General features: G+C 47.5%; 1 protein-coding gene and 1 long non-coding RNA gene across 2 annotated transcripts in view; one reads left to right on the top strand and one right to left on the bottom strand.

The window, feature by feature from the left end:
* Nucleotides 1-11,344, bottom strand: part of MAP4K2 (mitogen-activated protein kinase kinase kinase kinase 2) — a 47,714-nt gene extending 36,370 nt beyond the window's left edge. Inside the window, exon 1 of the mRNA XM_088137464.1 lies at nt 11,117-11,344. Within this exon, the coding sequence (XP_087993590.1) occupies nt 11,117-11,212 (96 nt within the window). The 5' untranslated portion in view covers nt 11,213-11,344. The remainder of the gene's footprint in view (nt 1-11,116) is intronic.
* A 43-nt stretch (nt 11,345-11,387) lies between these two features.
* On the top strand, nt 11,388-16,520 carry LOC112541530 (uncharacterized). The gene is made up of 3 exons (XR_003085525.2): nt 11,388-11,705; nt 14,276-14,401; nt 16,053-16,520. It is a non-coding gene; the product is annotated as an uncharacterized LOC112541530 (long non-coding RNA).
* Nucleotides 16,521-16,550: the final 30 nt, after the last annotated feature.

Here is a 16,550-nt window from a genome sequence, read left to right as displayed (position 1 = left end):
ATGCTTCCATGCCTTGCCCTCCCCGCCTTCCAACTGCTTTTCCTCGGGAGATCAAATAGACAGGGCTGATTCTGGGGGGACAATGGGGCCCTGAAGGGACTTGGGACCAAGCCTTTAGACCAGCATTTAAATTGCATCCAAAAGCCTAGAGAGAGCCAATGAAAGGTGCATCAACAAGGAAAGTTACCCCACTAGGTGTACCGGATGATAAACTGGCTCTTGGACCTAGTGAAGCTTCTGCGTGGTCTTCAAAGGCAGCCCCACGGAGAGCACACTGCAGTAGTCTAACTAGGCAATGATGGCATGAGTCACGTCCTCTCTCCCCAAGTAGAGTTGCAACTGGTGCACCCACTGAAGTTGGGCAAAGCACCCTCTGGCCACAGCTTCCAACTGCTTGAAGCAGGAGCTGCAAGACTGGAAGGACCCCCAGATCCTTTGCAGGACCACCTGTCTCCAATTTTATTGTCCCATTTCGCATGCTTGTCCAGGCTGCTCATGCTTCACCTCCTTTTCTGCATCCATGTTACCTGGTTGGACCGAGGAAGCGTGCCTTTTCAGGGGTAGCATCTGCTCTCTCCAGTAATCTCCCCCGAGATTCAATCAACCCAGATCCTGCTAGTCTTTCAGAAGGCACTAAAAACTGTTTTTCCCCCTTGGGCCTTTTGAGCTGCGATGTTAGACGTGTCTACCTCAGGGAGCTGGTATGATGTGCTTGAACTGGAATATATGGTTTTTAAAATTATTATTATTTCTGTTCATGCTGATTATTGTTTTTAATGTCTTTAAAAGTTGGATGGCCACATAAATTCCCTCCAGACACCAGGGCAAGACCTTACCGATTGGGCACGGGATCAAGGTCACGTTGTCATGAGCCACTCATCAGCACTTTACTAGCACATGTCTTGATGACTGTCAGAAAACTGTCAGAAAACATTTCTCCAAACTGCCTGTTCCATTGGACAAAACTCACAAGAAATTCCTCCCCCCCCCCCCCGCCAGGTTTCCAAGGAAAAGCTGCTGTTGTCTAGAAAGGTCCATTTTATTAAATTTTGCACAAATAATGCACCCATTCGTGCATAGATAGATTGCTATAATACGGATAAGTAAATAACTCAGCGTCCGTTCACAGCCTTCCATATTTGTTTAAAAAATAAAGGAAAAAAACCCCAATCTGTTAGGGTAAAAAAGAATAAACAGTTGTGTATATGCTATTCCCTGATATAAATAAATAAAAAATATATTTACAGTATTTAATATGTGTGTACCTCTAAGTCATTTGTTTTTTGCATATTGAAAAAAAAAATTATTGGGGGGCATTCTCTCCCCATATAAGCTACCTGGAACCAAGATCAAAGGGGCTGAATGAATTTTGGGCATTCCTGCTGAATGCACCCGGCTGAGTCAAAAGTTACCTTTTTTCCAGAAAGAGAAAAAGAGGATGCATGAAAAAAAATCAAGGGAACTTAGCTTAAGAGTTGTTGAACATTTTGGATGGATGGATCACAAGGAATTTGTGCTAAAATCTGCATGTAAATGCACCTTTTTTGGCTCGTTTTTTTTCTACCCCGCTGACAGCACCTCCAATATTAATTTCCCCTCCGGCTGAGTCAAAAGTTACCTTTTTTCCAGAAAGAGAAAAAGAAGATGCATGAAAAAAATCAAGGGAACTTAGCTTAAGAGTTGTTGAACGTTTTGGAATACCCAACATGATTCATTAGATGCTCCCCAGGCCAAGAGTGTTGTAGTAGTTTTTTATATTTATTTATAGTTCAAATTTGTCACCACCCATCTCGTTGAAACCACTCTGGGTGGTTTACAGAACAATTAAAATCAATTAAAATTACAATATACAATAAATCAGTAGAAAATAAATAGATCCAAGGATAGATAGTTCCTAAACATATTCAGTATTTCAGCCTATTTTTGTTTTAATTTGCCCAAGCACCTCACAGGTTAGTGAGCGGGCGTGTGTGTGTTCGTTCCCTGTTCCCATTACTTGGATCTCAACTAGAGATGTCAGGGATCAAATCCAGATCTGGCTGGATCCAATGCAGCTCTTCTGCTCTGCAGGATAAGGATCCCTTCCTGATCTTATCTCCCAGTGCTGTACCTGGTTTGGAGGCAATAAAAGCCAGCCTGTACATCAAGATGGAAATCCTATAGGCTGAACCTTCCAAGTTAAGTATCCTTTAAGTCAGTGTTGTCCAAACTTGACCACTTTAAAATGAGTGGACTTCTACTCTGGCTGGGGAATTCTGGGAGTGGAAGTCCACTCATCTTAAAGTGGTCAAGTTTGGACAACACTGCTTTAAGTGGAGCTCAACTTCATGCTTTTGTGGATAAGTCCATAACTTTTGACTATAACAATACGGCAGGGATTTCCCAATGCTTCCTTTCAGGATTTCACTTTCTACTCTCGCCTTCGGCCTTGGGATCTCCTTGTGGTCCCCATCCAAGTATCAACCAGGTCTGACTCTGCTTAACATTTTTAATTCAGCCACAGTCGGCTAAGGCCCATCACTTCACTGAGCAGAAAAATACAGTAAGGAATAATAAATATCGCTCCATAAACTTTATTATGGGCATTGACCAATTCCAAAAAGAGGAAAGAAGATTTTATTGGCCTGGGATCATGAATGAAATGGAATGGAATGGAATGGAATTAAATGAACGACGTCTAGTTCTGAGATGGCAAATCGAAAATGTAATAAAGCTAAATAATTATTGAATTAAATCAAAGCACAACGTATTTAACAAATAGTAAAGCAAACTCAACCCCGCTCAGAGAAATAGAAACACGTTAGTAGGACAATAATCACTGCCCATCGAATGAAGCTGACTGGATGAGGTGTGACAGGGCATCTCGGTAATAAGGGCAATATAACAACTACTCTGGTTTCTCTTCCAGTTGTAATGATCGGTCTTCCTCCCACCCTGCTAACCAGACTCTGGACGCATAATACTATTTTTCAGGACCATGTTTCTTGCAAGCAATCAATGAAGCATGATGCACCAAAGCTCAGCGCCCATCAAACCTCAGTGCCACCCAGCTGGTTGTAAGGACTTTAGCCGTTTCTTTTGAGAATTACCGCAGACCAGTGTTTTTCAATCTCCGCACCTTTAAGATGGGTGGACTTCAACTCCCAGAATTCTCCAGCCAGCATGCTGGCTGGAGAATTCTGGGAGTTGAAGTCCACCCATCTTAAAGGGGCTGAGATCGATAAACACTGCTGTAGGCACATGAGAGGTGAGCCTCAAGCTTTCTAGGCCCTCCAGAATGCCAGGCACCGTCGATCTACGACCGCACCGAAAAGGGACGGGGCGACATCTCTGCAGAACGAGCGTCTTCTTTTACTTATGGCCAACCGGCCACCACGACACGCAAACACGCTCCACTTCTTTGGATCTCGTTCTGTTTAGCAATGAGGCAACTTCCTGCCTTCCTTGCTGAGCCAGCTCAACCACCACAAAGGGCGTGAAGTGCACGGGTGCCTGTCTGGTTGCAAAGGATCCGGGTGAAGCAACCGGGCAGGAAGGCGGGTGAATGGCCTCTCCTTCCCGAAACAACCAAACAGGGGGATGAAGAGCCCGGGCAATCTGTTGGGGGGCTTTAAAGGCGTTTTTGGAACGGCGCCCTGCGGAATCAGTTCAGACACATTTGTTCCTGGAGGTCAAAAGGCTTAGCTGGGGCTTCTCGCAGGCTTCGGCACCCAGGAGCCAACGGAGAAGGTGGCCGGAGTTTAAGGGCGGGAGAAAGTGTCCGTGGCTCTGCATTGAAGGCCAGGAAAGAAATTTAAGGCAGCTGCAGGACATGTGTGAGGCGCCGAGAGACCTTCCTTCAGCACTTTGCGTGGGCAGATTCCCCCTCCAGAAGCCCCCATCTCAGTCCATCGCCCAATCTCGCCCAACAGTTGGGCTGGCCCTCTTTCCTGATTTTGTGCCTGGCAACGCACCTCGTCTAGCGTCCAGCCCAGCCCTGCTTTCCTGGTTCGCGTATCTGGTGCCAACTTTGCTTCACCGTTGGGCTGACTTCCTGGAATCTGGATCTGGGGCTTCTCAGCGAAAGCTCCACCGTGAGACACGCGAGGCAGGGCCCGACCACGTCTGAGATCTCGAAGAACTGGGCCTCTCGGATAAAAGAGACACCCCGAAAGCATCCAGCCGGTCCCTCAGTTGGGCTAGTACCATTATGCAGGAGGGCAAGCTAGCTATGGGCTGGGGAGACAAATCCTGCCCCAACTGCAGGCCGCTTCAGAGGCAAAACTGTGGGCATCAGGGGCTGTTCACCTTGATGGCAGCGGGACGGCCGTCCGCTGGGAGAGGAGTGGGCTTCCTCGGGCAGTCGGCTGGCCCCTGGGAGAGCTGAGCACTGGGCAGCACGGGCACGGTGATGTGCTCATGATTGTCTCTGAAGGCCGCATGGCCCCGCTCTTTTTCTCCTCATTCCTGGACTGAGGGGCCCTGCCCAAGGTCACTCATGCCCTCGTGACCTCCGGACTGGACTACTGCAATGTACTTTACATGGGGCTGCCCTTGAAGAGTATCCAGAAGCTTCAACTGGTGGAAAATGCAGAGGTGCAGGCAGTTACCGGTGCCAGTTATTCAGCACACACGATACCACTGCTCCGCGAGCTGCATTGGCTTCCAGTGTGCTTCTGGGTGCAATTCAAGGCGCTGGTTGCCACCTTTAAAGCCCGTCCCAGCTTAGGGCTGGGTGCCTTATGGGACCGTCTCTCCCCGATTGTTTCTACCCGTCCTATCCAATCTGGCAGGAGGGGCATGCTCCGGGTACCATCAGCTAGGGAGTGGCAGCTGGCAGGGTCCAGAAGGAGAGCCTTTTCTGCCATGGGCCCTGCTGTTTGAAAGATCACCCCCCTGAGATTAGACTGGCCCCGTCCCTGTTGGCCTTTTGCAAGGGCTCGAAAACTGGGTTTTGTGCACGAGCCTGGGGCTCTGGATGTGGGTTACAGCCTGTCTCTTGGTTATATGGATGATAGGTTAGATCACTGTTTCTCAACCTTGGCAACTTTAAGATGTGTGGACTTCAACTCCCAGAATTCCCTAGCCAACATGGCTGGCTGGGGAATTCTGGGAGTTGAAGTCCACACATCTTAAAGTTGCCAAGGTTGAGAAACACTGGGTTAGATCACACCCAGATGCTATGTGTTTTTATTTTTGTTTTATATTATGTAATTTGTGTTTTTGTTTTATTGTAAGCCGCCTAGAGCCACGTAAAAGTGAGATGGGCGGCTATATAAATCGAGCAAATAAATAAATAAATAAATTCATCCCCCAGAATTCCGAGCTGCCCTGCTGATGGCTAAGAATTCTGGGTGCTGAAGTCCAAACACCTGGAAGGGGAAGGTAGGCTCCCCAAACAGTTGGGGAAGGCCCTCTAGCTTCTAATGTGCCAGCAGTAGGTCGCCAGAAGGGGTCCTCCAGGAGTGGCGACGATTTCAGCGTTGCCCTCTGGGCACGCACAGAGTACCACCCCACCACTAAGGGATCCTCTCAGTATTAGCAGCCCTCCCTGATTCTACCTAGCTGGCCTCTATTCTTTTTCCCTATTGAGTGCAAAGTTATTCCTCCACCACGGGAGAAAGGCCAGTCCCGCAGCCCAACCCATCGGATCCATTTCTAAGCTGAAAATAGAAGTCCCGGCTCCCAGCTGACCAGCCCTAACCTATTCCTGAATTAAGAATTTCAGGAAATGCCACGCTGGGTTCTGAACAATACTCTGCACGGGGGCATTAGCCAGGATCCAAACAGAGGCAGGCCACTCCTAACTACGTTTTTAGTCCGGGGATGGGAGACGGAGAATGTCCAGGAAAAGGGGTGGGGGGCTTTCTTTTGATATGGGAAGGGAAGAAAGGTTATATCCACCCCTCCAAGAGGGAGTCACAGCCAGAGAACATGGGGAACAAAGGAAAGAGGGTGGACCTTTCACATCCTGGGTCCGGAAGGAGCCTCCCATGTGAGCTAGTGAGAGTGGGCTGTGCTAACCATAGTTCATTTGCTACCTGAGTGTGCTCACCTGGCAGGTTACACCACAACAACACTGTGATTCTCACAGCAACACAGCTGGGTTTGCGCACCCTTCGAAGCCACGGCCAAGCCAACTGCAGGAGGGCTTGGGGCGGTGGGGAAACCCTGCCAGCCTGTGTCATCCTGGTTTGAGTGCCAAATAACTAAGAGCAAAGCCTCACAGAGCCTTGAGTAACTCTGGGCAACAGGTCACAACCTGGCCCACCTCACAGGGCGCTGCAAGAGAAGAAACGAGGAGGAGAGAGCTGCTAATCAGCCTCACGCATAACCTGCGTTTGTATAACCGCCCTCCTTTCCCCCAACATCTCAATTTAAATCCTACATCAGTCGCGTCGCTGCAGCGCATCTGATGCCGGGAGCTGAAACTGACGAAAGCGGGTGCCTTTTCATCAGACTGGCTGGTCTGCCAGGGTGCTGCCAGATCCCTCCAGATTTTGGGCTACGACAGATAACGGGGCTTTCCTCCTACAATAGTCATAATAACAATAATAACAATACAACTGCAATAATAATAATTTTAAAAAACTCATAAGCTGCCCAACGCCCAACTCAACGGCTCTGGGCATCTCACAACAATCAAAGAAATTAGTCAAATCAATCAAACGCAAAAGATGAAGATAAAAGATGGCAGGCGCGAAGGAGCAAGGGGTCTCCCTCCCCCTCCCCCTCCCCCTCCCCAAAGGCCTGGGTGAAGATCTGGGTCTTCGCGGCTCTTCTGAAGCACAGCAGAGCGGGGCCACCGGCTCCCACTGAGGTGTGGGCTGCCCCCACTCTCCCGGCCGTCCGAAAAGGTGTAAAAACATGGTAGGCCAGGTGGCCTGGGGGGTGATGGGGCCCGCACTGCTGGGTCCGGCTCGTGGGATGATTGATATCCCATCTTCTTGATCTGTATAGTGTTTTTTTGATAGATTTGTTGTTTGTGTTTTAATTGGGGGGTATTTATATTTTTATCATTTTGATGTCTTGGTTTTTAATTGTAAGCCGCCCAGAGTCACCCTCTGGGGGAGATGGGCAGCATATAAATTTAATAATAAATATCTATCTATCTATCTATCTATCTATCTATCTATCTATCTATCTATCTATCTATCTATCTCAGGGGGACCTCGTTCCAGAGGGAAGGTGCTGCGGCAGACAAGATGCGCTTCCAGGGTCCCAAGAGATGACGTCGTTTAATCGAAGGACCCCGGAGCGTGCCAACTCTGCACGATTCAATTGGCCACTCAGACATTATGGGAGACAGGCGGTCATCAAGTAACCAGGCCCTATGCCATGCCTACGGCTAGGTGACCGTTCCAGCTCCCTCTCAGATAAAGGCAATGCTGTGTGAAGGGTGGTGAAAGATCTGTAGAAAACAAGCCATTTTCTTTGCCATTTCTTCCCAACCTCACCTCCTCCAGCTTTGTGGGGTATCATTCCCCGACGTCCAGCTGGCCAGGAATACCGGCAACTGTAATGGAACGGAACTGGAGATCAGTGGGTGGCAGCCCGTGGATGACCCAGTCTGGGCTGGGAAGCTAAGCAGTCAGTACTGGTTAGTACTTGGAAAGGAGACCACTAGGAAGGCCCAAGGACGTTAGGATAGACTGGGAAGCTAGAAGAAGATTCAGGGGAAAGCGAACCATGTCTTTATTCCTGCCAAGGAAACTGTATAGATGTACCTCTTAAGTTCAACTCAAAGGATAGTTAACATTAGTTTTCAAGCTACCCTTCATCAAAGCCAATTTCTATTCCCAAAGGCCTTTAGGATAGCTTTCCAAAGTGTAGACCCTACCCAAGGGTCTGGATTTCAGTGCCCATCGTCCTCATACAGCCATAACTAGGAGATATCATTCAAAAATCTGAAGAGCACCCGATTGGGGAAGACTCCTAACCGAGCAGCTGGTCCCACTGAACTCAGTAGGACTTAATTCCAATTAAATCAGCACACGATTACACTGTAATACGAAGGACTCATGGTGGCTGATTTTGATTAAGCTGGAAGGATGCAAATCCATTTCCTTACCGTTACTGCCTCGTGTTTTACAAACGTATATCAAAGGCTGCACGTGCAAAGCCAAAACAGCAGAAAATATAATAAAACACAGCCTTAAATCATCACAGAGGCATCATAAGATATTATCATTATTACGACTACTAGCAGTAATGGGGCTAAGGGCCCCTTACAGGCTTCTAAGGAGAAACACAACCACTCACAAACCACACTCAGATACAAACAACATATGGAAGCTTTGTAGCAGCTGTTCATCCAACTGCCTTCGGTGATGTAGAATCTCTTCCTAACGCCTATACTTTATAATATTTTTCTTCTCCTCCTCCTCCCCTCTTGGCCTCAAGAGCTGCGCATCACTCAGATCCACTCAGGGAGACAACCATGGGGAAAAAGTATTGAGGACTAGTAACTTGAATGAATCTATCAGTCAAAGAGGCGTTTTGACTTGTTCCGTGGGGCAACAGTTGCCTGATCTTTCCAGACCCCAGTCCAGTCCCTTCCAGATCTTTTAAGATGACCGCGTGCTGAGTTTTCCACCAGCATAAAGGTTATGCTGGTTAGAAATTCTGGGCAATGAGGCCCCAGCAAACCTGCAAGGTGCCAATTGGGCAGGATTGTTTTATAGCAGTGTTTTTCAATCTTGGCAAGTTTTAAGATGTGTGGATTTCATCTCCCAGAATTCCCCAGCCAGCCATGCTGGCTGGGGAATTCTGGGAGTTGAGGTCCACACATCTTACAGTTGCCAAGATTGGAAAAATGCTGTTTTACAGGATCAGTTTTAATCAAGAGGCCCTTTTCAACTCTGGCAGTGAGCTAATGAACTGATCGTAAGTCAGATCACCCAAGTAAACATATCCGGACATGTATATGTGCACGCCTGGATCCGCTGCACAAGAATTTACATCGAGACGTGAGCCATATGGAAAGAATCTAAGCATCTGCTTCAAGAGCTCTCGCTGGAAATCTGCACACTTAGGTTAGCTCATAGGCCACGCCACCATCTCTCAGACAAAACCTAGTTTGGTTGTACCCCTTTTAAAGAAAGGGCAGCCCCCCCATCTGCTAATCAAATAAATAAACCAGCCTACCTCACAGGGATGTTGCAAAGAGAAAGGAGGGGCGGGGAAGGAAAATCTTTTATGACACCTTAACCAGTTAGCCAGAAAGGGGAAAAGGATATACATATATTTACATATGGAGAGTATTAAGCTCATAAATCATGGCTTTTGAATGCAGGAACCTGCTTCCTGCAGGAGCCAAACAGGTCACTTGTGGATATATTCATTTGCAGGACATGAACAGAGAAACATTTGCATGAATCTTCAGATTTGCTGGTACCGAAAAATACTCTGCCTACAATAAAGGCAGAATATATACTTACTGGGGCTTACCCCAGACCGTCTAAATGGGTGCCAGTTGCCAACCATTTAAGACACAGTCCTACAGTTTATCCAGATGCTGAGCATGGAATCGATATAAAACAAACCTGTTTTTGGCTTCCATCAGCATGGCTGACACAATCTTGACCTTTAATTTTTAAAAGCCCAGAGAGGTGGGAAGGGGAAAAAAATTAATTTTAATACAATTCCCCGCTGTCAAGGATCATAAAACATGCCCCACCCCCGAGCATCAAGAATTCACACTTGATGTAATCCACCCAAAGTTGCTAGGAGTTGGGTGGTATATAAATTTAATAATAATAATAATAATAATAATAATAATAATAATAATAATAATAATATAATGCCATGTGCAACAGTAATATCCATGAGCTTGGACACCTGAGCCCACCTTCATGTTTTCCTTGGGCCCATGTTTTCAAATTAGCAAATAGGTAGATTTCTCCAATTCCTATAAAATAGCAAGTAACCACTGTAGACCAGTGTTTCTCAACCTTGGTCACTGGAAGATGTGTGGACTTCAACTCTCAGAATTCCCCAGCCAGCATGGCTGGCTGGGGAATTCTGGGAGTTGAAGTCCACACATCTTCCAGTGGCCAAGGTTGAGAAACACCGGTCTACAGTGTCAAAAAATCAAGAGTCGGGTAGCACCGTTTCTGACAAACGCATTTTCTTAAAAGACACAAGCTTCTGATTTTTAGCAAAGTAATCCATGTAGGAAAGCAGGGGGGTCGGTCCCATCCAGGGGTCAAAAGCTACAGGAGGCTCCAGCACCCAAAATAAGGTGCAAGAAACAGACTCTTGGTCAGAAACCGTCGCCAGAGTCCAATTTCTCCTATTAAGCCATGGAGCCATGAACGAAAGCTGCCCCACATTCGTTCCTCCCTGGCCAGCCCCTGCTTGCCTCATCTTTCCAAAGCATCTGAAAAAAAAGATATTAAATGTACAAGGCCCTTCCTCGACAGCCCATCTTTTTTTTTTTTTTTTGCTTGTTTTAAAGTAATAGTAGCCATCACCACCGCAAGATCAGCGCGTGCCAAACTCTCTGGCATCCGAGACAAAAAAATGCATTGTGGTCACTTGGCAACTCCAGGGAAAGCGGAGCGGGGAGGGATCCTGCCCGCTCTGCCCACACTTGTGGCCAGCGAGCCCTTCCCAGCCCCACCGAGGCGACCTTGGCCGCGGAGCCAGCCCACCCCGCCGGCCAACGCCCGCCTCGCTGCTCCCAAAGGCGCCCGCCGGTTCGGGGATCCTTTGGAAAGGCTCCTGCTTGAAGCTGCGGAAAGATGACTAGGACACGCCCCGGAGAAGCCAGCACGGGTGCCCTGCCACAGTTTCCTGCCTCCCCGCGTCCGACCCACACGCCACCCGGACGGCAGGGGCTGCGGAGCGACCTCCGGATCCCCGCGCCGCGCACCGACTCCGTCCGCTGCGCCTTCTCCAAATCCCCTCCCGGCGCGTTCACCATCCTCTCCAAACCCGCGGCTCAGAAGTTGCCCGGCGGGGGGAGCGGGAGGAGAAGTGGGGTCCAAGTCACCGGGACCTCGCGACAGAAGCCCCGCTCCCCCTGCCGGGGACCCCCGGCCAGGATCCCCTCCGCCCCAGCGCGGCCGTGCGCCCTCTCCAGCCCCGGCTGTGCGCCCCGGGCGCGCCGTTCGCCGACTGAGCGAGCGCACACCTTGTAAACATCGCCGTAAGTCCCGGAGCCGATGCGCTGGATCAGTTCGTAGCGGAGGCGCGGGTCCTGCAGGGAGACGTCCCTCAAGGCGCTCATGGTCCCTCCCCAGCCGCGGACCGAGGCCGGACGGCGCAGCCGGGGCCAGCAGCGGCCGGGGCGGGGAATGCGCCGCCTCCGGGGCGGAGTGGAGAAGCGGTCTCCGGGCGCGCAGGCAGGAAGGAAGCGAGGAGGGGCAGAGCCGCGCACGCCCCGCCCGCCCGGCCGCTCTCCTCTCGCTCTTCCTGCGCCGCGGAAAAGTAAGCCTCGCGACAAAGGGGCGGTCCCTGCCGCTGCAGCCAAGAGCCCCGCGGGCCTCTGGGCGCGTGCAGAGCGCCCCGCTCCGGGGTAGCTCGCGCCGGTCGAGGGCGCCCGAGGGGCCGCTCCTGAGCGCGGCTGGTCGGCTTGGCGAGCCGGGATCAGGAAGATGATTGAGTTGTTTGGGCCAGGAATCTTGTGGGAACAGAGCAATGGGCTTCCCTAACCTGGTTTGGACAGATAAATGAGTTTCCAATATACGTTTGGATAGATAACATGAGAATCTATATAAATGGTGAGTGAAGACTATGAAAGGATGGCACAAATGATTGTAACTGGCTGACACACGGTTTAAGATGGAAGATGGTTTTTATGTTTTTTATGTTCTTGTTTGTTTATGTATGTTTGTGTTTGCTGTAAAAGATAAAAAACAAACAAAAAAAAGTTTCCGGAACATCATTCTCCCCGAGGAAGCGTGATCCAAGTCTGCAGAAGGCTTTGGGCCTCTTGGTTCGATGTGAAAAAAAAATTTTAGCCCACTTTATGGGGTATGAACAGGGGGTTCAAAGCAATTCAGGCCTTGATATGTGGAGGAAAAATACTTGCATTGACATGTCGGAAACAGTGTTGGATTACCGTAGACTGTTACACACAGTATGAACTGCAAAGCAAGCCTTGTATAACTCTGAAACTGTCACTTTTGCCTAAAGTGGAACCTTTTCTACAGAAATATTAAACCCAGAAAATTCTCCCCGGCAGTGAATTGGTTTTCCAGTCAAAAGTGGTTGCAAACTGAGGTCCTGAGTGCCTCTAAACATGTGCCAAACGTTTCCACTTCTGGAGGCAGAATCTTTCTTCGATTGGAATGCCTTGTGGGCATAACACGAACCAACCGATAGCTTTGTGCTGGTGTTTTCTTAAAATCTTTGGTACAGAGAAGACCTTCTCAAAGTAGGTTTAGTGTTTGAGATAATCAGCGGGAGCAATCCTCTTCATTCAATTGAGAAAAGTTAAAATATTCAGTATTTGGAGCTTCCTGGCATGCTCCTGTTCACTGGGCTGCCAACGCCAATGAACCGCAAAATAATTGAGAATAAAAAATTACACGGATATGGATGCATTGAGAAGACTCCAGACTTTGAGAGACTTCGCTGAATGTTATCTCTAAAATTACAATCCCGGTCCATTCATTTCACAGCTGAGTGACAAAACTGTACGTGAGGCTGAAGCAATTCCCATGCGTGCGCATCGTACTTGGTTCTTGGCATCGATGCTCTATTTGGACAGGTGCAGAGGCTGTTAAGATTGTTGTCAATCTGGATTTTAAAAAATCTAGTCTGCCTAAGCTTAGGGTAGTGCTTCTCAACCTCAGCAACTTTAAGCTGTATGGACTTCAATGCCCAGAATTCCCCAGCCAGCATGGCTGGCTGGGGAATTCTGGACATTGAAGTCCATACAGCTTAAAGTTGCCAAGGTTGAGAAACACTGGGTTAAGGACTTCCTCGTTTTGTAAATTAAACTGGAATCTCTTTTGCAGAGGAATTAAAGCAGCTTTAACCAGAAGGGAATATTTTACTTTAGAGTATGCATGAATTGCATCGCCTGCTGATTTATCACCGCTGCTGTTTGTTTTGCACTCATTTTCTGTGGCACCCCAGCTGGTGATCCAAAAGGGTGAAATAAAGATGACTAATCAAGAAACAAGGGCCCAGTTAGGAACTGACCCCATTATGGAAGCAGTGGTGCCCCCAATTTGTTTCATGACCATTCAATTTACATACCCTTCCAGCCAGCATTGTAGGAGGAGAATGGGGTTAGTCTATGGGGGCCAAAAATCAAGAGCCTGGTAGCCTCTTTTCTGACTAACATATTTTACTCAAAGGAAAGTTGTTTGGGATCCAGAGCCACAACAAATCCACTCCCAAAGTGGTTCAGCCCTTACGGTGTTCACAGATCCTGCTTGCACACAATATATTAGACTAAAATAGGGTTGGGTTGTTCGTGGTTGGGAATGAGAATGGATCCCTTGTCACGCTAAACCTGGTTCTTTGCGTGGGGATTTTGTGTTCCTCGACTAGAGCCATTTCACCACTTTAACCTGGCTTGAGTGTTAAGCATATGGCGACCCAGATGGGGTTCAGCATCATCTCCAGTGATAGGCTGCCCTTCCCCATTCCTTTGCCCCCCCCCCAGAAGCCCTGATGGGCCAAATGGGTGGCACCATAGCCAACCTACTGGTACTGATCTCTTCTTTACTCCACACATTATCCCCTCCAAGTGGGCCTCCCAAACATTCTGTGGGAAGAACATCTCTGTGCAATTGGGGGAATCGGTTTCCAAAAATGCACCCTGGTGATAAATCTCAAAAAGCAGCACATCAGCAATGCAGACCGCCTACACTTGGGAGGCTGTCACGGGAACTTGCACAACTCTGAGCAAATCCATTCATTTCCAGATTTTTGCCTGTGTTGGGCTAAAAGGAAAGAAAAGGGGGTAAAGTCTAATTTTTGTTATGGTAGATCTTCCTGAGAACTGGCGTAAAGCCTAATATCTTGCTGCTGGTCCTCAGGTGAATGGGGAGATGGGGAGGACTCGGGGATGTTCTCCCCAGTTAGTGGCATGATCTAAATCAGCGTTTCTCAACCTTGGCAACTTTCAGATGTGTGAACTTCAACTTCAACCACCCAGCATGGCTGGCTGGGGAATTCTGGGAGTCCACACATCTGAAAGTTGTCAAGGTTGGGAAACACTGATCTAAATATTAAGTACTTCCCATCAAGAGAAGGAAACCAGAATGCAGAAATCTGCGTCACCCAGTTCTTCTATCTGCCACTGCTCTTTGATGCAGCTGGTCCTACTTCACAGGTACGTTGCTGGAAAAATGAACTTTTGAGCTCCTGAAGAATTGGTAGGACGAGTGAATGAAGAAATGAAGGAACAAATGGATGAGATCCAGGTTCCCTTTCCAAGGTCACCATGTCTGCAGCTGAGGTGAGCAGACAGATCTGGCTCTTCGAGGGCAATGGGGAGGGTCCTTGATGTCCCATGGCAATTTTTCCAGCTTTAGTAATTAATTAGATATTTTCGCTAAGCTTCTATGCCTTTCCAGTGATGTTGCCGCTCTGCAGAGCAGCCCCCTTCTCCTTCAGGCCCCAGTATGGCAACCTTCTCAGATGTGGACCTTCTTGAAAATGATGTGGCCGTGCCCACCTAAGTCACTGGGAACTGAGCTCCACTTGAGATTTTTACTTTTATTTTACTTTTATATCCTTATCTGAATGGAAGAGCGACATATGCCATAGCCATGTATAACTTTAAGCTACTTAAAGCTTAAGCTTTTAATATACTTAAATATTAAAAAAAAACCCAAATCTAGATTTCCAGCCCATGGTTATGTGTAACATAGTTTGTGTATGTGAATCTGTGTGAACAGGCAGATCGGAAATCAATTTTACAAATGGGTGCTTTATTTTACAAGCAATTAATTTAAATTAGAGGCATGACTTGGATTAATATTAATTTTGGTCCTGGCCGTGTCCATGAATATACCTCTGGCCTACTGGTACATTTGTACACAGATATATTCACATCCAAGTGCGTTGTAAATCCACACAAGTAAATTTACAAGTGTCACATGCACACACTTTCTGTTATCTTGACATTCGTGGTGAGGAACATCTTAAAGTCAAGATACCATAAAAGTATTTGGAAATTACAGCTGGTACTCAATGAAGTGGCCTCCCTATCTTTGAGTCCCTGACATTGAGAGCGCAGAACACTAGTTTTGCAGACCCTGCATTGGTTTCTGGGTCCAGTTTAAGGTGCTATTTTTGATCTATAAAGCCATTTATGGATTGGCATCTGGATACGTGCAGGACTGGCCCTGTAAATTAGATTTATCAGGAAGAAAGTGCCACAAATCCCACTTTCAGGAGGTTCGAGGAGCCAAGGCAGTGCCAATGCTGTGGAACAGCCTCTCCATGGAGATCAGCCTAGCTCTCTCTTTTTTTTCAGAAACTTCTAAAGACTGAGCTGTTTTAGGGTCTTCCCCTGATCTGATGTTGGCATTTTATTTTAATGACTTTTTTGTATTTCTATGTATCACTGCATTGGCATTGCGTTCTTCTATTGGCACCATGCATGTTTTAAATTATATTTTCTTTTCATAAGCTGCTCAATTTGTTTTGATTGCCCGGGCATTGAAATATGCTTCATAAGCAATCATTATTTCCAATAAACAGGGGCGTGGGGGCAAAACAGTTAATGGACTATATTACTTGCAAATAGTCCAAAGACACCAACGCTAACAGAATACGGAGAAACGGAAGGTTAATTTAGAGCAGCATACACAAATGGCTGCAATGTATAAATATAAAACAATGAAGAAATTTTACAAGTTATAATTTCCTAAGTAATTGACACATTGGAGGACTGAAGCCTCCATGACAAATTTAGACCCCCTTGTTTGCTGAATTGGATCTTATTTTTTGCATTTTGGGCTTTTATTCTTTTCAAAGCTGTTTTCGCTCTCTTGTATTTTTTTAAACTGTTTAAAGAAACGAAGACGTTCTTTGCAATTGCTGCTTTGAAGGATATCTTTAAGGCTGGAGAGTGACCTGATTTCTATTTCTGTCCTGTCCAGACTGTGATGTGGATTGCGCAGTGGAGAATGAAGCCCCTGTCTGCTCAAGCCCCGTTTCCCCCACCCAGAACTGTCTGCTGGCATCAGTGCCAACATTTGAGCCCAGAGATGCCGCAAGGGTGGATTTTGAGCGAGGAACCTTTTTCAGGACCAAACCTTGTTAGTCTGCACCTTAAGGGAATTATGCATTATAGTCCATAGATGAATATTTTAAGTGGTACTGGACTCTGCTGTTTTCTGAGAGGCTTCATAAAAACTTGAGACAGCATCAGTGATCTTTTGATACTGAGATGCATTTAATGGCTTTGGGAAAGGCAGGCAATACCAAGCGAATAAGGTTGTGTAAGTGACATGTGCCCAATTTTCCCCCCTTTTTATTAGGTTTTTTTTTAACGGGAGAAGGGAGCTTCTGAACTTTTAAATTGTGTTAAGGTTCAGTTTTCCCCTTCTGAACGGAAGAGGGGGCTGCAATCTGGTGGCACAATCATCAGGGGCTCC

This window comes from Python bivittatus, unplaced genomic scaffold (genome assembly GCF_059951505.1).
Source record: "Python bivittatus isolate LINGU-HERP-01145 unplaced genomic scaffold, Pbiv_v1 ctg000180_np1212, whole genome shotgun sequence".
Lineage (NCBI taxonomy): Eukaryota > Metazoa > Chordata > Lepidosauria > Squamata > Pythonidae > Python > Python bivittatus.
The sequence above is the reverse complement of the archived record's forward strand: the minus strand, read 5'-3'. Positions and strand labels throughout refer to the sequence as shown.